This window comes from Photinus pyralis, unplaced genomic scaffold (assembly GCF_008802855.1).
Source record: "Photinus pyralis isolate 1611_PpyrPB1 unplaced genomic scaffold, Ppyr1.3 Ppyr1.4_LG8, whole genome shotgun sequence".
NCBI classification, from domain to species: domain Eukaryota; kingdom Metazoa; phylum Arthropoda; class Insecta; order Coleoptera; family Lampyridae; genus Photinus; species Photinus pyralis.
In genome coordinates, this window is record NW_022170819.1 from 20,359,319 (window position 1) to 20,381,891 (window position 22,573).

The window sequence follows — 22,573 nt, forward strand, 5'->3', positions numbered from 1 at the left end:
CGACCGTTATAAAGCGGCTGCTCGTTGCTTGGCGTTGTGGGTAGGTGACCAGGCCCCAACGCATCAGGTACAAACTTCTGGCATATATAGATAGAGAGGGTGGGCTTTTATCCCCGCTCCCTGTAACAGGTAATGAAAACGTACGAGGATAACTATTTTGGATTCTACGCCCCAAAATTAATAAGAAAAAGTGTTTTCCCGAGAAATTTTGGTATAGTCGATTTTTTGTAAAAAGGAAGGTTCTGCACTGCCTTTTTTTGAGCCCCGAAAAAAAAATTGTCTCAGATCGACCCGGAAAAAAAATTTTCTTATTGACTGTGGCCTATAGAATCCATAATTTCAAACAGTTCCAAGATTAGGTTACTAGTTCAAAAGTTACAGCCCTTTGAATTTTCTTTCGAAATTGGTTTCTAGTCTATCTATAACTTTTGATTGAGAAGTCTGATCGAAAAAGTACGAATTGATTTGGATTCTACGCCCCAAAATTAATAAGAAAAAGTGTTTTCCCGAGAAGTATTGGTGTAGTCGATTTTTTGTAAAAAAGGAAAGTTGTACACTGCCTTTTTTTTTGCCCGAAGCAAAAATTGTCTGAGATCGACCCGGTAAAAAATTTTCTTATTGACTGTGGCCTGTAGAATCCATAATTTCAAACAGTTCCAAGATTGGGCTATTAGTTCAAAAGTTACAGCCCTTTGAACTTTCTTTCGAAATTGGTTTCTAGTCTATAACTTTTGATTGAGAAGTCTCATCGAAAAAGTACGAATTGTTTTGGATTCTACGCATCAAAATTAATAAGAAAAAGTGTTTTCCCGAGAAATTTCGGTGCAGTCGATTTTTGGTAAAAAAGGAAGGTTGTACACTCTTCTTTTGAGCCCCGAAAAGAAAATTGTCTCAGATCGACCCGGAAAAAAATTTTCTTATAGAATGTGGCCTGTAGAATCCATAATTTCAAACAGTTCCAAGATTGGGCTACTATAGTTAAAAAGTTACAGGCTACGACGTAGATAAAAATGCTAAAAGACATAAATTGAGGGAATTTTCTCCTTTTTAATTTACAATAGAACCATTTTTTGCGCAAATAGCTTGCTTTGCCAGTTATAAGTTGCAAATCACTTATAAATACCTAACACTAGGTTTAGTGGTTTATTTTGAGGATTTCTGGTAGTTGCGGTGAAATTTTTTATTATTATACGTAATAAATCCCTATTTCCGGAAAAAGTAAGATACGTCGATCGGCATAACAGTTTGGGCGGATGACTCATTTTTTGGAATCAATATGCTAGGTACAAACGTCTTGTGGAGCACATTCAATTCAATGTGTCTACCTAAAAAACGTGCCAACCTTAATATATCCGCCGTTTCCCAAAGCTTTAGTTATAAGAGGAAGACACATTTTTGCCCGGTTTTTAATCAACCCTCTAGCAAGTCTGGAAACGGTCCTTAAAATTGAAATCGCTAAAGGGGGTTTAATCCATACAAGCTTGTATTATTGTATATATATACAGTTTAATAAAAATGCATTGTTTGTTTTTTGGTTAAATTACGATGGCCACCATCCGTGAAATAAGACATAAGTGAAACAAACGAATATGAATGTATAGTACTTGAATTTTGTGTATTATTTTTTCCTATAATATATTTTTCTTTACTCACGTTGGAACACCTAATAACCGAAAAAAACTGGAACCGGAACCCCTAAAACATAATTCTAGTTAAGTAGTGCGGAACCGGAAGCAGAGCTTTAACGTTTTTCAAAATTATTATTTACATCAACCAAGGCGAACAAGATTCCTCAAAGCTCAAAGCTAATTTGCCAAACTCTTTATCATCTGTGATTAACGACTTCAAATTGGTCGCAAAAAATTGCGAAACCTTTCTAAATTTAAAGAAAGCAGTGTTTAAAGTTGCCGAAAATATTGCAGGTTCCGCAAAGAAAATTAAATTTTCAGTGGATTCAAAGAAGTTAATATCAGATATTCCTGATTGCGATCATAGTGATCCCGAGTCAATATAGTTTATTGAATCCGCTGATAAAATTCCAAATATAGACACCTTAAGTTTCATGACCGCCCTCATGATTAAGGTAGATTCCCAAATTGCAGAATGGTGGTCTTCCGTGGCGTCGGATTGGTGCCGGATTAAACAGATGTTATTTAAAAAGTGCATTAATAGCGCAGATATCGCCATGATGTACCACAAGTTTGTTAATCAGGTTCAAAAACAAAATGAAACTTTTCAAGATTTTGCTTCAGATATTAAAATTAAAGCAGCCGCTTTAAATATTAATTATCCGGAAACTCAATTAGTTTCAATTATTTGTGCCCATTGCAACAAATCGACATTTGACTTTTTAAAATAGCTTCCAGAGCACACGATTCTTCAGGAATTAGAAACTACGGTGCAAAGAGTGGGAACTATAGCAAGGAGAGATACATCGTTAACATCTACAATTTCTATAGGTATCTACCCCACATATTGGCAACACTCCTGTTATGAAACCTCAGGTGAATCAAACATTACCTCGTAAATTTTGCAGGTATTGTAATACCTTATAGAAAATTGTTCGTCGTTCGAAGCTAAAACGTAAAAACAATGGGTTTTCAAAAAACTACAAAAATTACAACCCCCGCAATCGAAGATTACTATACATATAAATCTGAATTTTGTTATAAAATTCGTAATTTTAAAGGGAAGAGGAACTTTATCCTTAGATCGCAACGGGAGGGTTTCTTAGGGATCATTTATATATAACCGATTAGCGAAATACAAAAATTTGATGTACAACAAAAATTACAACCCCCACAATCGAAGATTACTATACATATAAATCTGAATTTTCTTATAAAATTCGTAATTTTAAAGGGAAAAGGAACATTATCCTTAGATCGCAACTGGAGGGTTTCTTATAGGGATCATTTATATATAATCGATTAGCGAAATACAAATATTTGATGTAGGTACTACAACAATTACAACCCCCGCCCTGACCCCCGCACTCGAGGATTACTATACATATAAGTCTGAATTTTCTTATAAAATTCGTAATTTTAAAGGGAAGAGGAACTTTATCCTTAGATCGCAATTGGAAAGTTTCTTAGGGATCATTTATATATAATTTTAGTCTCTTCTTCATTTTACAATGGAATGACTTTTTGAAGAAATAGCTTGCTTTGCCAAAGAGTGGAAGCTATAGCAAGGAGAGACACATCGTTAACATCTACAATTTCTATATCTACCCCAAATATTGGCAACACACCTGTTATGAAACCTCAGGTGAATCAAACATTACCTACCTCGTAAATTTTGCAGGTATTGTAAGAGAAATGATCACCTTATAGAAAATTTTTCGAAGCGCGTAAAAACAATGGGTTTTCAAAAAACAAATGAATGTTCCTAGTATGCCATTAATTAATATTGAAATATTTAATGTAAATGTCATAGGATTATTAGATTCAGGCGCAAATCGTAATTTTATGTCAGCAAAATTAGCAAATAGGTTAAATATGGAATGAAACGTAATCTCGATTTTTCTCAGTATCAAATTTCTTTCGGGTTCAAGGAAGGAGTTTCAATTCCGTTCAAATAATTCAAATCTTTTAAACATTATATTGCGAAGTTGAGTAAGTACCTATAAGCTTAATTCCATACAACAACGTACCTAAGCTCTTAGAAATTCAATCTTCATTTTCTGACGTTTTAACAAAGAGAACGGGTGCTGCCAGTAATTTTGAATACGAGATTAAGGCCATTTCGAATCAAGCCCTCTTCCTATTCCAAACCATTCAGTCATATTATCACCCACCACCTTCAGTGCTGACGCGTACAGGTTGATGATCAATCATTTTTCTCTCCAATCCACACACTTTCACAAAATCGAATGCCTTTTCCAGATCTACTAGGCACAAATTGATAGATGTGGGAGTCTTGGAGTTTCCAACTGACTTTGCTTGTTAGAATTGATTATTTGTGAAGTACGAGCCAAGGGTACTTATAATTCACCAGTTCTGGTACAAATCGACGAATTTGCCATTCACGTTGCACTTTGCTCGGGCGCCAATGTTTCTTTTGTGCAATTATAAACTTTTTACAATCTTTATAGTAACTTTGAAAACAATATTTTTGATTTTTAGTCTCTAAATGTACCTAAGTACACTAATAGTGTATGTCGAAGGTATCAAATATGATACATTAGCAAAATAGAACATGGGCTGATAACAACCTGACTCCTGAATATTGGGGATGGAATTAAGGGTCAACTTTTGCAAATTCGGTAATAAATAGACTGGCCATTAAAACGATATAACAGAAAGCTATTGACTCTTGGCCTCCTGCCAAATTTAGACCCTCGGGGCCTTCCGACAACATATTTATTAATTCCACAACGGAACGAAGGGACGAACTTTCGAATCTTTGGAAAATTAACTGAACTGTACATCATTTATCCAGATTAAACCATAAAAATCCATGACGTTTATCCCAAAAGAACCACCGTCTCAGAGTACGTGTTGTTGGGATTAAACCCACGTGCAATACGTCAGGCACGCAGTGATTTATTTTCGGTTGGAACACTATCTTCGTCCAATAAACTATTTGTTAATCCATAAGGATGGTGATAGCCTTGATAGAGCGAGGGTGTGGTGAACAAATTAGATCATTACCGAAAACCTTTCGGCACAATAAGAATAATTGCGTAAAAATGAGTGTAGGTGATTAAAATTGATGTAAAAGAGCAAGTTTATGAATAAAGGTATAACGGACAATGACCTTGGGCTCGCGCCAAAAATAAATTGTGTAGGAATTAATTAATGTACGCAACAAAATGACCTCTTAATAAAATTGATAGAAATCTCAGTAATGCGGTTCCTGATCATAAAGTGAGTGTGTAGCCACCACCGCGCCCAGGAGGAAAAATGTTTGTCATTCCAGATAAATCAATTTTTAGGGACAGTTTATAATCGGTGACTAATTATGTGTAAAGAACCTTTTACTTCTTAAGGTTCTTAAGGTATACCCTCACTGCAAGAAATGTTTAAAGTAGTGGGCAAGTGTGATTGCCTTTAGTATACTAAGACAAGACAGTACGAATTGTACACGCGTTGTTGATGATCGTCCGTTACTTTTACTTTCTTCCGTTCAATTTCGTTGTTCCACTTTTAGAGTGAATTTCCTAAATCGTTCCAGTTACCTTACGTAACTTTTAATTATTTAAGTGTGGCAGGTGAGAAGATTTTTTCCATTAATTCTAATGATTTGCACAAATTTGGATTAATTAAAACGTTGTTACGTAATGGCCAATCGGATTTTTGATAAACTTACGACAAGTGACTGGGAGGAACCGCAATAGTGCCGTTATTCGCGACAAAGGATGCGTAGTGAGACGGAAACATGTCTCTAGGAAACTACACCGCTCCGTATTTTGCTACCCCATCACCTCTAACGACGAACTTGTACCAACCGCAACCGTACCTGTATCCGACACCACAGCACCCTTTTCGCGGTGAAGAAGTTCCTCAGCACCAAGAACCCCTCAGACCGCCCACGTTTACAAAGGTTCAGAACGGTGGCGGCGGTGGAGGAACCACGAGGGTGCACGCCGTTGTGGATTACGACGCTGGCACAGATTACTACGATGAGCCGGTCGATGGGCAACAACCGCACATGCCTGTTACGCCAATACAGGGACCGATTTTTTTGAAAAATGGTACCGTCCCTGTCGTACCCCTGTACTCGTATCCTGTACTTAATAACGGAACATTTGTTCAGATACCGGTAAGTTAGACACGATAATTTATTGATTTCGATTAATCATCCGTCTACCCGATTTCACTATTTTCTTATTTGTCGCCAAAAATATATAAATAATTTAATGGTAAAATTTGAAATTAATAATTTTCTATTCGTGAAAGTTAGCATGAATGAAAATAAGTACTGGTTTGTTTGGTAGGTGTATAATCAAAATAAAAAATAATTAATTAGTCGCCTAATTACACGTTGAAAAAACCTAAGCAATTACGGTGCCATAGCACGTGCACATGAATTACATACCTGCAAGCACAAAAACTGTGATTGCCTTTTGTAGAGCTTCATCGAAACGGTAATTACACGGTCTCGAAAAAACTAGTGTAAAAAGAATGTAAAAGTGTTATGCAACATCTTTCTTTTGCTGTTATATCACTGTTGGTGTAAAAGGTGGAAATATGACTGTATATGACTGGCATCACCATAAAATATCATAAATGACCAAAATAATTAAATAATTAGGTAGATACAACTAGTATTATCGCAATGCCTGATGTGATCTGATTTTTTACCAAATTCTTCATTTTTTACTGTTTTTGGACTTAGTATCCCCTTCAGAAACCGATCCTGTAAGAAATCCAATCGACACGGTTTGCTCGTCTATCCACTCTCCTGCCAAAGGCAGCGTACGTATTATCGACTTCTGATATCCTTTCTCTTGAGCCAATAATCTAAGACCGTTCTTTATGCACCAATTTCGTTTGGAAAAATACTAAACATTTGATCTTGATTTATTCAAACTTTGTGTACTGCGTGGATTAAATCGGCGTCCATTTACGGAACTACAGTGGAATTTTTCATCCAGGAGGGATTAAACTGCAATGGGGGGACGAAAAGTGACAGTAACATTGAGATGTCGGACACAGTTTTGTAATTAATGGTTACCTTCAAATGTTCTTGCACCATATAATAGTCATTGAACCGTTTTTTTCCCTACAATGGTAAAAGGGTTTTGATTAAACCGTTTTACAGATATCTTTCTAGATTTGAGAGGCGTTATCTGGGGCGTTTTCTCTGGATAGCCTTTTGTATAACAGTCCTAAAATTAAACTTACTTTATTATTATATTAATATTCTTATTGTGTTCAACAAAATTTTCCTCCAAATTTGTTGTCGCTCTCAAGTTGGTTTGGGGCAGCAAACTGGGCCATCGGGATTAACACACACCATTTATAGCCTCTTCGTACATAATCCACGTGCTGACAAAGTAAATGCACCCTTACCTGTTTGTCCTAAAGATGGTAAAACCTATGATTGCTTCCTTTCTGCGCCACTGGAAAGTTGTTCAGATTTGGTCCAAATACAACATTAGAACAAATCAGATTTTTTTCTTCAAGAACTTTTTTGAAAAACATTTTCAGTCAAGATACTACAGATATAAACTGAAGTTTTAAAGTGGACCTATGGGCTATGGATTTCAAAAAACGTACATTGTATCGGTGTGTAAAGTTTCGTAATATTTTCCCAGTATTTGAGTATTGTAACTGTTAATTACATTACAAGAGTTGAAATCCTTTGTTTGTAATTAAACATAATTGGTCCTCTATAGCCCTAATAAAAATGTTATAATTAATTTTGACATTAAAGTGACACTTTTTAAAACCCCTTGACGTTGTCAAATGATTTACTTTTCACAACCAGGTGTGAAAAGTAAAATATTTCGCAACTGGTGATGAAAGGTATCACTTTAAATGTCAAAATAAGAAAAAATATTGTGTGGAACACGTTGGGAAACACTACTATCCGTAAGTCGCTTTTTATTGCGGTACTCGCTTCGCTTGTTTCCGCAAAAATCCAATCGTTACGAAAAATAGTGCTTTTCCCAACCCTGTTACACAAATAACTATTACCCACGGCTAGCTCTGTAATAAAATTTAAATGCCCCTTACCTTCAAAACTGACGCCCTGATTTGACTGCAGACGAATAAGTGCAAATTTCAAAATAATAATTGAATGTATTGACAAACTAAAGTCGATCCAGTTCCAGTCCCCTTTACATTTCTTCTGAATTAAAAAAGATCTTAATCATTAGATTTCTTTCCTATAAATAGAGAACGTACCACCCCTATCTCGTGGTCACGGTTCGTCCTATTTTCTCTTCTCTAAATTTGTTTACGCACTAAACTCCTCGCAATGTTTACACAAAATCTTTATATACACCTAGTATAATAATAAATAATATAAACAAATTTATATATATTGTCGTTAGTTTGCGTTAATATTTTCTATCAACAGTTATTATACGGGGCATTCGAGATACCAAAAACATAATACGCAATGCCAAAAGTTGTTTAAACGGGAAACGGAAACGGGGCTTTCTCCCAATCGCTCGCTCGCTCGATTTTTATGTCCAACCAGAATAGAACCACCGCACCGATTGCGATGTAATTGTGCACATGAATTCTTTATCAAATTTATAGATAGGAATTGCACGAATTTCAAAATTAATAGCTGACACCATACAATAGGCGACGCCAAAATTTGGGTTCGATAGATTCAAAATTCACTATGCCTTTTTGACTGCTGGGCCATTTCTGAAAATATTTAAAAGTGAAGGTTGAACCGATTAAGCTGAAATCTATCTATTCAGTGGTGGAGCCAAAATTTCAAACGCAATTTGCGGGTGAAAGGGATGTCGGAATTTGGTACCGGTACCAAACGCAAACTGTGATTCTCGACGATGCTACGAAAGTCAACAAATTAACTTAGTAATTTTTAATTAAAGAAAATGAAGATGTAACATTTCACTTTTCCATTTCCCAAGGGCAAGGAAATGTAATGTGATCGCGATGAAAAATAAATTTGGGATACAACCGGATTTATCCATTTCGCAGTTTGGCAATATTAGAATTCATTTCGACTATTTTTGGCAAAAAACGAAAGTTGGAAACTGTTGGTTTCAACAAGATAGTGCACTCGGGGATATAAAAGATGTAACCCAACTTTTGGCATTACGCATTATATGTTTTTGGTATCTTGAACGCCCTGTGTAATGACTGTTGATATAACATATCAACACAAACAAACTACAATATATTTTTTTTAGAGAATCTTGTATCCCGCACCTTTATACCGCACCCTTATGTCCTCGCACCCTTATGTCCACGCGCTCATATGTCTCGCGCCTTAACGGCCGCGTCCATTTTGGGCGATTTTGTAATAAATTTAGGTCATCTCTCGACCACATTTTCCAAAAATCTTGCCCCAATTTGGAGTAATGCTGCCAAATAAGCAGCAATTCTGCTATGTCTTTTCCGGAAATGATAAGATAATGGTTGGGTTATTAGGAACGTTAAACAAATCAAATCGGGAATCGAATCGACATAAACTGTAGCGGCTTTGAATTCAGGGTTGCTTCTATTTCGGTGAGTACAGTACATAAAACTTCAAATGAGAACACTGAATTTCCGATCACCCTTTTTAGGTGGAATTTGGTACTTTTTATGCCAGCTTCCCACAATCCGCCCTGCCCCGCCGAGAAACAAAACGTTAAAGAAATTAAATGATACCACCAGAAATTAAAAGAATGATTGCAGAGAAGACACGTGCTAGAGCAAATTGGCAACGTAGTCACCTGGGTAGTCAAACACTCGCCTATAAAAATGTGTACAATCAGTTAAAACCAAAACTTAGAGAAGTAAGAAATGAAAAATTTGAAGAATATATATCTAAACTGATAATTCTATATGGAAATTAATCAAAAACTCCAGGAAGCCTAAACTAAATGTACCACCAATAAGAAACAAGTAGAAATTGTACACAACCCTTGTGCAGATAAAGCGCATTTTTTTTAACCGCAATAGCTTTTGTTTTGACATCACCAATGGATATATTTCTTGCAGACTCAATCGCCCTCTTCTGACAATCGGTTCTTGAGGTATATCCCTCAAATAGCGTCAGATTATATTCATATTCACTTGTTTGAACTACAACAATGGCCAAACAAATGGAAAATTAAAGTGAATGAGAACAAATCGGTGCATGTAACATTTGTCCTCCGTAAACAATTATGTCCAGCAGATAATGTGCAGATACCACCAATACTCTTCGTATTGCCCTAAATCCCCACCACCTTGATTGATTGATCTGAATTCAATCGTATAGAAATTGTAGTTTTATTTCATTTTAAAATTCAACTTTGTTCATGGTGGCTACCATAAGCAATGATCAACTTTCCCATAAAGGTGATGTCCCTAAAACAACGTGCAGATTCGTCGAGGAAGAGAGGTTTATTCATTGATCAGTCTAAGCAACCCAATTTCGCAACCATACAAAATGAAACCGTATAATTAGCAGTCAGTTTTCTGCAAATTGTAACAAATTTTTCGCAATCGGTAATCTGGCAAAAAAAATTAATTAAGAAAGTCTCAAGGTGCCGACCGTAGCGTACCGAACTTAGTATAATAATTATAACAGAAATGCCGAAGTTATAGTTATATGTAAATTACAAAGTCACGAATCTTATTTACTACTTAATTAAGCCACGCACGATTTTTAAATTAATATTATGGACTGATAATCGGTACCTACAGGTTCTTTCCTTTTTGCTAATGGATTACTTCCTGCTGGAAAAGGAGTATCTTCTTTTTCATTGATTTCACCAAGAATTACCATTCCGTAGAACAACGGTCTTTGAGGGAGGACTGAAATTCGATGGCACAGAAACAAGCCTACCGCTGAAGGAAGGACCAGCAATCCTGTTGAAACATACTCGTGTAGGAAGGACTGCACAGTAAACTGAGTCGTCTCTATACTGATACAGAACATCCACCCGTAATGCGGTCCTTTACATCGCTAGATTTCCTGTGTGGACTGTCAACCCCGCATAAAACCCGACCCTTGGATATAGTTATAATTCATTTTGGAAGAAGAAATGCTTAGAAATTCAATTTGCATGAAGTGACTTTTCGAAAATTGAGGAAGGCGCTTTACGACGTCCCTCTAGGCCCTAGACAAGGTTTTGAATGTGCCTATGCTGTGAATATGTATAATATGCAACTTGAAAATTGTGTGTGTGTAACTATCCACTTTAGTTTTGCATAAAATGGACGTTGTGGAAAGATGGACTATAAAGAACTACTTTGGAGAAACCCGAGATACTTTCAATATTTTATACCTACACCATAATTGAGTTTCACACAGATGGAGAAGAAAGTTAAAATCGTAAATTTTTGAATGAAATTGCTTCGCTACCAACTTGTGACTGCAATATTTCAGTGATTTCAGCGATACCGTCAAATTGTAATTAAGATATTTGCTTGTGTTATCGTTTAAACAATTTTAACCCCATTATTCCTGCAGTGGTACTCATATCAATTTCCTTTATTTATAACGTTTGGAAACCATTGGTTATATTTATATTTTTCAATTAAATTACCGTTGATTTCAATTATTCTTCGAGTACCGTTATTGTTAATGTTCAACCCAATCAATTTCTTTATACCCTTTTTAGCTTCATGCTGGAAGGAGGATCTTTTATTTTACCTTATTCACCCTCAGTAAGTAAGCATCGAATGAGCTATAAATATTGGAAATCGATATCGTGAAATAAAAAGTTATGAGAGTTCAAAGTGCGCACTTTTCATCTGCTACACGAATTTTGGAAGTTGATGGTCATTTTTCTAAAAACTGTCCATAACAAGGTAGGTAAATTGAATGCTTTAGATTCTGCTATAAATGTACTTTCATTTTACAAAAGGAATTATTGATGTATATCGCTTAGTTGCTGAGAAAATAAATACTTTCGGTGGTCTAGTCGCGCGCGCGAAAATGAGTAAAATTCAACTTTAGCGGCCTATAACTTTTGTCAGGACCACGGGAAAATGTCGTAAAGCGAGATTCTGAAGGTTCAAACATTTCTGAACAAAATGGTGTGGGTCCCAATTCTTTCTACTCCGAAAAAATTTTTTGAACAATTTCGCGGCTCTCTCCGCTGCACTAATAAGCAAAACGTGTAAAAGGTAATGCAAATTGGAATTCTTGCACCGTGATTTTTTTAAATTGATATATTCAAAACCTTTCAGGAAACTGAAAAAAGTAACCTTTCATATAGCGCTAGCAGTTTGTCGAGTCATAATTTAGTGCTAAAGACTTTGCGAGTTTATTAAAAATTCAACATTTCAATTTCAACGTAGAAAATTAAGTTAAAGCCAAATAGCTTATTAGTACCTATAGATCGCTATAGTAGTTGCTAAATTAAAGAAATTTGATTTCAAAAAGGAAAAAAGTTCAACCCCTTTTATTGCGAAAGCCAGAAATAAAAACCTAAAGATGAATGAACTAAAACCTGTCAATAATTTAATTACAACGTACCAGTTTCTATATACACAAAAAATAAAAGAAACTATAATCTTAAATAATTTAACCCAAAGGGTGAATTTTAAGCCTTTAGGATTACATGTAGATAGTTGGGTGTCTTAAGGCCATCTTGAAATTTAATTGGTTGGATATAAAAGAAGTCAGTTTTGTTTTAAAGAGTTTGATCAGAGTTCAGTAAAGAAAATCAGCAAATTCATGGGTCATGGGTAAATTGTGAATGAAAATTTATAGGGGGATTGACGTTTTGGAAGTTTTTAAACTTGCAGTTAAAATAGAAACTGAAATTTGGTTTAAAGCCATAATCGACCATTGCTAATTGAAATAATAGTAATTATTTTCATAAAAGTCAAATGATACAGTACCGGCGAGGAAATGTTGAAGTACGGGGTGCCTTTAGGGCCGAGTACTTTAATTTTCGAGCCAAGTAGAGTCCCTTTACAGACGAGTTTTGTATTAAACTTTACCCGAAATCGTATTTTAATATAAAATTTAGGTGGGTAGAAAATTTTATTCATGTCAATCTGTCAGTGGTAATAGGAGTCATTATAGACATTACCAATGTGACAGGTGCGGGCGGAAAAGTGACAGGCGGCAGGAAAAGTGGTCTAATCTGCCTCTGTCATGGAAACTAAAATTTCCTAACATAAATGAAGGTTTCATGACAATTTTGGGTAAAATAGTTTTAAGATGGCGGTCCTTCCGGAAGTAGTGGAAGTTGGTGCCATCTTGGTTTTTTAAATAGAAACATACAGTTTTCTATTTTTTTAATTCTAAGTTCAAGGCAATTAAGGCGTACCTATCTGTCATATTTTAATGACATATGTCAATTTTTCTCTAAAAATTTGAAGATAGAAGGGTCCATTCAAAAATTCATATATCTTAAACCGTTCAAGATAAGTGAGTGCTCTTTTTTATAATTGAATCCTTAAAATGTAACGAATTTTTTGAGTTAATGCCGAAAGTCTTGAAAAAGTGCCCAGGACCGCTGCGATTTTTCGAAGATAGCAATCAAAAAGTGTCAAAAACTTCTGTTTTACAAATTGCAAGCACTATTTCTGCTGAAGTTAAATTTTTTCTAAAGCATTTTCGAGTTTTCTTGAAAAAATCAAAATGTTGGTTAAAGAAGGGACCTTGAACCACCTTTAATTGTAGTTCCAAGAAAAAAGCACAGCGAATTTAGAACAATCAGTGTTCCTCAAGAACAAATTTCGGGACCACTTCACAGCACGTTTACTCGTGTTCAGAAGGCTTAGGTTTCCGAAGATCTTGGGGACTTGATTCCACTGCGGGAGAGCTTGAAATTGATTGCATCTCTACGAACCATTACAAATCTGTCGTAAAGTAATTGAAAGGATCCCTAATGAGTCGAGGTTCATTAATTTATAACAAGGAAAATGACTTACATTTGTGATGAAAGAAATTTCCCAATGCCTTCTCTTCTCAGGGTGACTCATCTTAAATCATTTTCATTGCTATGGAAAGGATGTCATAATTAATTTGAGCGGGCTGTCATGAGACGATTTAATTAAGGTACCATGCAAGATCGCAACACACGTGGGTAGGTGCTCGTTTCCTTGTTACGTAACTTCATGCACTAAAAATCGTTAAATGTGTAACGACGCATTTTTTCCAGCAAATTAAAATTCCTCAAGCATCATCGTTTTGTGAAAGTGTTCGCGTTTCGCGTCATTAATTCCCGAGTATTGAAAATGAAGTGATTGTATTCAAGATCGAAAAGGACAATTACGGATAAAACCATAAACGTTCGTATAATAATTACTTAATATTGTACAATTTGTTCGGCGCATAATTGTGAAAAGTCACGTATAAGGTATGTGAGAAAAAGGCTTCGGCAACGTGCGACAATTAATACAGAAACAAAGGGAAACGACAATAATGGCGATACGAAGGTCGGGTCGTAGTGAAAGGACTTGACCCAAAGAAATCAGATTATATACATAAATACCTTGTCTTATACTTTAACGATAAATCACCGTTGAAAGTAAAACCTGTATAAGTACGCGATATTCTTTCGTGTCATTTTATGATGTCAATGTTTTTCGTTCTCATGTTAGGTTTCGAAACGTTGTGTAACTTCAAGAACCCCCAACTTGAAAAAGTCTCATTTCTCATTTTTTACGATAACTGGACAGAAGAATCACACGCTCTCATTTTAAGGGTTGAAATCCGTCCGGTTACACTTTTCCAGTGAGTTCTCTCCTGGCATCCAATGAAAGATTGGAATGAGATTCTGAACATCCCTGTCCTGACGTATTCGTTTCCTGATGCTTCCAAATCCTTCACTAAAATCTCCTTAGTTTAGTAGGTACTTCATGGGATCTTCGTCCGAATAATATTCACAAGTGCATTTTATGCAATAGTTCGAATTCGTTATTCGCCTGGCCTACTTTCAAGAGTAAAGATTCGCAAGAGCGCTTCGAAATTGTCAAGCGCCATTTGTGCCTCAATTGTTTGGCTCCTGGACATATTGTGACCAAATGCTCGTCACATCGGAAGTCCCAAGCGTCACACTTTGTTACATTTTTCGCTTGTCGCTTCAAGCTCCTTTTTGAATCAGTTTGTCAGTTTGTTTTAGATAAAATTTGTGGCAATCTCCCTAATGACACACTCGATCCACATATTCGCGTAGTATTACATTAGCTCTTCAACTACTGCTTGGAGCTGCTATTGATTATTACCTTCGTCTTCATCGTCGTTAGAACAGTTCTGGAACGTTGAGGAAGTTCCTTCCAAATTCTGGGTCGCCCTTGAAGAGGAACTTGCAGAGTCTTCCTTCAAAAATTCGCTATTTCGTGGAACCTCAAGTCGCTTTGGTTGTTCAAGATTTCCATACAGTCCACTTAATTGATCATTTACTACCAGCGCACAACACCGTACATAGATAACGGATACCAGCATTTTCGGAATGTTAGCTACCTTTCAAAAGGAGAGAAACAGGGAAATTTTTGGCAAGAACAAGCACACGCCGGAAATTCTGTCACCACGCTACGATGATAGTTATACGATTTCAATTCGCAGTACGTGTAGGGAAACGAAATGGGCATCGCAGATGCTCTAAGTGGTTTCGAACTGAGAAATTTAAAGGATCTGAAAAAGAATTCGAAGATTTAAAAGAATCTTAATTGGATAACGTAACAAATTATGATTATAGGTTGCTTAACACATAATAATAGTTCTCCTTACCGCATTCGGCTCTCGAGAGAGTTCTTCAGCTTAAATTAGGGACTAAATGCTAAGGTTGGTATGAGAGTATTAGCAGACCTGTTCCACCCGACTACTAAACGCAAAACTGGGAAACCACTGCTTGGAAGGATGAGGCCGTTTTGCCACTAGTAATAAGGGCGAAGACCAAGGGTTTAGGCAGAGTGTGATGGACACGTCCAATGCCTGGACCTGCGAAGATACACAGTATACACTGAGAAAAACGTAGAGGTTCAGTGATCCTGAATGAAGTTCAATGTTTTATTTCGAGTTTATCCCGAGGCTTCCACCGAGGTTTCCGCAATTAGCATAGTTTTGCCCGAATTGAAAATACGGACTAGCTCAATATAATGTTAAATACTAATTATTCGCCTATAAAAGTGAAAGATTCCTTTATACAGTTTTAATGACAGCGCGCAGAATATTAAAGGAGACATGCACACAAGACGAGCATCTCGCAATAGTTGCCAGAAATTTCTAATTTCCTTAATTTGCAAAGGTCGCCGATTAAACTAACCTTACGTATATGCATATAATATACGAAGACACCGCGTCAGTGAAAGCAATAATGACAGGAGACAGAAAAAAATGTACCCATGGAAACGCACCCCGCTTGCGAAATCGTTCTCTTTGTTATTAAATTTATTAGTTTATTGTCGGATGGAGAATGTAAGTAGGTACCGATTGTAACGCTCTACTTGTGCTCCACGTGATTTATAGGATCTATTAAGTTGCTCGATTACTAATCGTGTAATAATGTGCTTGTAGGTACTTAATTAATAACGTGTTGTTAAATTAGACATTTGATTTGTGTTTTATTCAGACTTTTGACAAGGACACTATATTTAAATTAATTGAAAACGCTCGAACTATTTCAGCCACTTCCTGAACGTATCAATCAAGGATCTAATTCGAATGAAGTTTTCGAGAGTAGTGCAAATGTCTTCATTGAACCTTTAGTGAACCTTGCGTTAGCTTAGATTTAATCATAATCTCCAAAAACCGACCTCTAACTTTTCACATCACGGAGAATGCCAATATCATTTCAAGTTAGGGTCAGTTCTTGGCCAACGGATTTTTCATTAGTTTGCGCGTTTCATCAATTCTCTTTTTCAGGAATATTGTAATGTCAACGTATTAACAAAATAAAAAAAACATTTTAAACCACAATAAGTCGTTATTTAAAAAATAAAACCAAAAACCTTCTGTGAAAAGGTTTTTTTCAGGTTATCTGTCAATCGAAACTGTAGTAGTTTACATTGCGACACGACAAATTTATCAACTTACTGTTTGCTACCGTTTTTATTACTGTATCGCGTTTTGCTACATTAGCCTATAAAAGATCCGTTACCTTCATAGAAGCATAACTTCCCACTGTGATATTGTGCGCTAAGGGTTGTATAACCCAAAAATGCCATCGGGTTTACCAAGAAAAAGTAAGCAACTTATTTCTAATCTTATTCGTTATTTTGAAGAAGAAAGAGATAATGATGGTCCACTTTATCAGTCGCAGTAAAAGAGGTTTAGCGAACAGTGCAAAATCGAGCAAACCCTTTAGCAAATCGTTTAGCTTAAATAATATGTAACTGTCAGAGTTGGTTTTATTATTTGTTAGCGAGAGGTTTAGGATTAATATACAGGGTTTTAATCCATTCTAGGGAATATTATAGTTTTTGATATGTTCGTAGGTAAAGCGGAATGTGGGTGGCTTTCATTTGAGATTAATATGCGGGGTATCTGGGAGATCTTGTGTACGTAGTTAAAGTGCAGTATAATTTCTCACAGCTATTTTGTATATTAAAGATTTGCAGGAAGGTGACATATCCTGGAATGTTTTCAATGGCTCTTTTTTTCTCTCTTATATTCAATAAAGTTCCTAGAGCTATTCTCGTGTGATTAAGAGAGGGCCGCCGTGATTTGAATTTTGATTTGATTGTTTTCATGTTATTATCGTCTTAATGAAATTTCACTTTGATTGAGAAGTCTGATCGAAAAAGTACGAATTGTTTTGGATTTTATGCACCAAAATTAATAAGAAAAAGTGTTTTCCCGAGAAATTTCGGTGCAGTCGATTTTTGGTAAAAAAAGGAAGGTTATACACTGCCTTTTTTTGAGGCTCGAAAAAAAAATTGTCTCAGATCGACCCGGAAAAAAATTTTTCTTATAGAATGTGGCCTGTAGAATCCACAATTTCAAACAGTTCCAAGATTGGGCTACTAGTTCAAAAGTTACAGCCCTTTGAATTTTCTTTCGAAATTGGTTTCTAGTCTATAACTTTGATTGAGAAGTCTGATCGAAAAAGTACGAATTGTTTTGGATTCTACGCACCAAAATTAATAAGAAAAAGTGTTTTCCCGAGAAATTTTGGTGCAGTCAATTTTTGGTAAAAAAGGAAGGTTATACACTGCCTTTTTTTGAGCCCCGAAAAAAAAATTGTCTCAGATCGACCCGCAAAAAAATTTTCTTATAGAATGTGGCCTGTAGAATCCATAATTTCAAACAGTTCCAAGATTGGGCTACTAGTTCAAAAGTTACAGCCCTTTGAATTTTTCTTCGAAATTGGTTTCTAGTCTATAACCTTTGATTGAGAAGTCTGATCGAAAAAGTACGAATTGATTTGGATTCTACGCACCCAAATTAATAAGAAAAAGTGTTTTCCCGAGAAATTTTGGCGTAGCCTATTTTTGGTAAAAAAGAAAGGTTATACACTGCCTTTTTTTGAGCCCCGAAAAAAAATTGTCTCAGATCGACCCGGAAAAAAAAATTTCTTATAGAATGTGGCCTGTAGAATCCATAATTTCAAACAGTTCTAAGATTGGGCTACTAGTTCAAAAGTTACAGCCCTTTGAATTTTCTTTCGAAATTGGTTTCTAGTCTATAACTTTTGATTGAGAAGTCTGATTGAAAAAGTACGAATTGTTTTGGGTTCTACGCACCAAAATTAATAAGAAAAAGTGTTTTCCCGAGAAATTTTGGTGCAGTCGATTTTTGGTAAAAAAGGAAGGTTACACTGCCTTTTTTTGAGCCCCGAAAAAAAAATTGTCTCAGATCGACCCGGAAAAAAAATTTTCTTATAGAATGTGGCGTGTAGAATCCATAATTTCAAACATTTCCAAGATTGGGCTACTAGTTCAAAAGTTACAGCCCTTTGAATTTTTTTTTGAAATTGGTTTCTAGTCTATAACGTTTGATTGAGAAGTCTGATTGAAAAAGTACGAATTGGTTTGGATTCTACGCACCCAAATTAATAAGAAAAAGTGTTTTCCCGAGAAATTTTGGTGTAGTCGATTTTTGGTAAAAAAGGAAGGTTATACACTGCTTTTTTTTGAGGCCCGAAAAAAAATTGTCTCAGATCGACCCGGAAAAATTTTTTCTTATAGAATGTGGCCTGTAGAATCCATAATTTCAAACAGTTCCAAGATTGGGCTACTAGTTCAAAAGTTACAGCTAGGGAATGCAATCCCGCAGCAAAATCTCAATCCCGGTATTTGCAGGATTGTTAGATGTTAATCCCGCGGGATCTCGGTATTTGCGGGATTCCGCAAAACTTTAAATAAATTTGCAAATAAGCAATTCTGTGCGGTTAACTTCTGTATTAAAATAAATCGCTAATTATCACAATATTTAACAAAAAAGTACTTTCAGCCTAACTTAGAACTCAAAAAAAAGGTGAACTTCTAAAGTGCCTCAAAAATCATAGTACATATTTAACGAAAAAAGTTTAACAATTATCTAAAAATTAACAACTCAGTTATGCGTTTCATTAACAATGTACACAGAGTCGTCCCTTTGATCGCCAAATTCCTCAGTCCCGCAAATCCCGCGGGATCCCGTTCGATTTATGTGCGGGATTAATCCCGCAAAAATGCTGCGGGATCCCGCGATCCCGGTATTGCATTCCCTAATATTTACATTCCACGCCTCATTAATATTCTATTAGCTGCTCTAATTCTTACGCAGATCTACGCTTAAGATTTGTACATTACTCGCATTAAAATTAACACTAAACAAACGTACCACGTACCAGACAATCTCCACTGGAATAGTAATACCTGAGGATTGAAGAAAGGAAAGCAATATCCGTTCTGGGAAAATAGGTGGGAGTCGAAATAATCCAATGGCTTCATTAGCGGGAGTTTCATTTTCTCGTTTGAAGAAATTAATCCTATAAATCAATCTCCTTTTATAGCTATATGTATGTGTGAAGTAATCGTCAATATATTTTAATAAATTAAGAAGAATGTCAAGAACTGGTTTCTTCATTTACCAAGGGAATTGACCGTCGGCTAAGTTCAAAATATTTGCATTGTTTTTGGTATTCTCTGGTATTCCCATTTGTATACAGCGTCACCCCCAAATGCGACTTTCGATCTAAAAAATATACCTAACTCAAGACCTTTACGCGGGGTCATCTCATAACTCGGTATTGCCTAATTCGCATTGCATATTAATAATTGTAGTTTTGGTTGGTTTGTCTTTATAAACCCATAGTTATAATTACAGAAATATTGATCGGCTAGAGCGAAAATAGCGATGAGTAGAGGTTAAAATAATTATAGATAATTATGATTTAATCAGCTAATAAATTTCCCATTTCGAAATGTGGAATTATTAATCCAAATGTGTCGAAAATATTACAGATGTGGACCTCAACCAACGAGTTACCGAAGGTTCTTCCTGAAATATCGGAATTGTAACTTTCCAATCAGGTGGGAGCGTTGTCGTCCGAAAATAACTTTGTCGTTAATTCTGATACTCTGATGGCGTGTATTTCTATATTGCTAATTGTGAGCATTTGACGATTTCACTTGCTTCTTCTATATACGTTGAACTGGACAAGAGAGTTTCAAGATGTCACTTGAAAGTTTCAAAGGCTATGGGGAAGAGCTCACATTGATGAATGACACAATTTCTGTCTTCCAAAATACCTAGCTATACAGTGCCGCTGGTCATCATCATCATTAGTTTTTTGCTCATGTAGATCCACCAATTTCCTTCTTCCTTCTATGGGAATATTATCGACTCCTGCTGCCTTCTCATCCTTCATTTCTTTTATGTCTGCCATTGTTTCTACTGATAGAATGCCATCCTCGATGTTATTTTCTACGCTTTCCACTGTATATTCTTTCACCGTATATTCTTTCCATCTTCCCAATACTTCTGTCTTTTGTCAACCACTTGTCATCCTTATTTTCTATTTCTATCCCTGTCATAGTACCACCGTTTTTCTCCTGATCTACCTAATGCCTACCTAATTTCCTCAGTTCTTCGATTCCCCTACATTCCTCTTCAAATCATGCTGTTCTTGCCTAATCCGTTTCTTTTCTTAGTTCACTGTTAAGTTTTATACAGAATATTTTTCCTACGTCTGTCAAACGTTTAGCTTTCCTCTTTTTCTCTCCTCTTATTTGTCATTTTTGTTGTTATTCAAGGTTTCTTTATTGATCCCTTACTGAAACTGATGCACTTTTTATGAATTTTTTGGTTACACCTTCCTTTATGTTTTTCCAATGTTCCTCCATTCTTGTTCATTCTTTTCCAAATTCCATTTTCTACTATCAGCAGTCTTCCCCACTCTTTCCAGTCATATCTCTAAATTTACAAGAGAATGTGGTCGCTGAATATATCAACCCTTGGCAGCTCACACGTTTTTTTGGCTACGTTCTTAGATCAACGCTCTAGCGGTCTAAGATCGATTTGTTTCCTAGATAGGTCCCCTGATGTTTTCCAGCTGTAATGCCTCATTTTATTTTCAAACCACTCCCGTAACCTACCCCTCCTTTCATTCCAATCTCACGTCACAATCTTACAGCAACCCTGTCCTTCCTTACCAATTATTCCTCTAATTGAACATTTGTTGTTAGAACATTGATCTTGTTTAAGGCTTTTTTTGGGACTTATGGAAAATTTGGCGATTTCCGTCAAACAATAAAATTAGCATTCTTGGTTCAATCAGTAAACACTCACTTCACTTTCTCTTAGTCAGTGAATGGAAAACCTAAATTTGATATTGATGATCTTGTTAGTATAGTGACGTAACCTCTAATTGCTTAAACAGTAATTACTTAAATGAGTCCTGAAAGGGTTTTATTAACTACCGCTTCACCAAGCGCGGCACGTAGTAAAAACACATTTATTGTTATTTTTAGCGATTGCTATCGGCAACATTGTAAACAAAGTTAACACTTTATGGGGAGGATCCCTGAACAAATTTTTTAATATTTTATTATGCCCCCTAAATGAGAAATGTGGGAGAATACGTTCCATTGCAGATGGAAACTTCATCAGCAAAAGTAGCCTGCAATTCAGTCAAATCCTCTGTGATTCCGTATTTTCAACCACGACAGTTCGGTTTTGCTACTAAAGGCGAGTGCGAAGCTTTAATGAAGCCTATAAAATATTTGGTGTACTACAAAAATTACAACCCTCGCAATCGAATATTACTATACATACAAGTCTGAATTTTCTTATAAAATTCGTAATTTTAAAGGGAAGAGGAACTTTATCCTTAGATCGCAATTGGAGGGTTTCCTAGGGATCACTTATACACAATCGATTAACGAAACAGAAATATTTGATGTACTACAAAAATTACAACCCCCGCAATCGAGGATTACTATACATATTAAGTCTGAATTTTCTTATAAAATTCGTAATTTTAAAACCAAAGGGAGGTTTAACCTTATAGAGCAATTGAAGGGTTGCTTAAGGATCATTTCTACATAATCGATTAACGAAACAGAAATATTTGATGTACTACAAAAATTACAACCCTCGCAATCGAAGATTACTATACATATAAGTCTGAATTTTCTTGTAAAATTCATAATTTTAAAACCAAAGGGAGGTTTAACCTTAGAGAGCAATTGAAGGGTTGCTTAAGGATCACTTATGCATTAACGAAACAGAAATATTTGAGGTACTACAAAAATTACAACCCCCGCAATCGAGGATTACTATACATATAAGTCTGAATTTTCTTATAAAATTCATAATTTTAAAACCAAATGGAGGTTTAACCTTAGAGACCAGTTGAAGGGTTGCTTAAGGATCACTTATACATAATTGATTAACGAAACAGAAATATTTGATGTACTACAAAAATTACAACCCTCGCAATCGAAGATTACTATACATATAAGTCAGAATTTTCTTATAAAATTTATAATTTTAAAACCAAAGGGACGTTTAACCTTAGAGAGCAATTGAGGGGTTGCTTAAGGATCACTTATAC

General features: G+C 35.7%; 1 protein-coding gene across 1 annotated transcript in view; it reads left to right on the plus strand.

The window, feature by feature from the left end:
- The first annotated feature begins 4,892 nt into the window (after nt 1-4,892).
- LOC116179724 (protein spaetzle 3) overlaps nt 4,893-22,573 on the plus strand; it is a 36,113-nt gene continuing 18,432 nt past the window's right edge. The window contains exon 1 of the mRNA XM_031499546.1: nt 4,893-5,769. Coding sequence (XP_031355406.1) covers nt 5,386-5,769 — 384 coding nt within the window. The 5' untranslated portion in view covers nt 4,893-5,385. The remainder of the gene's footprint in view (nt 5,770-22,573) is intronic.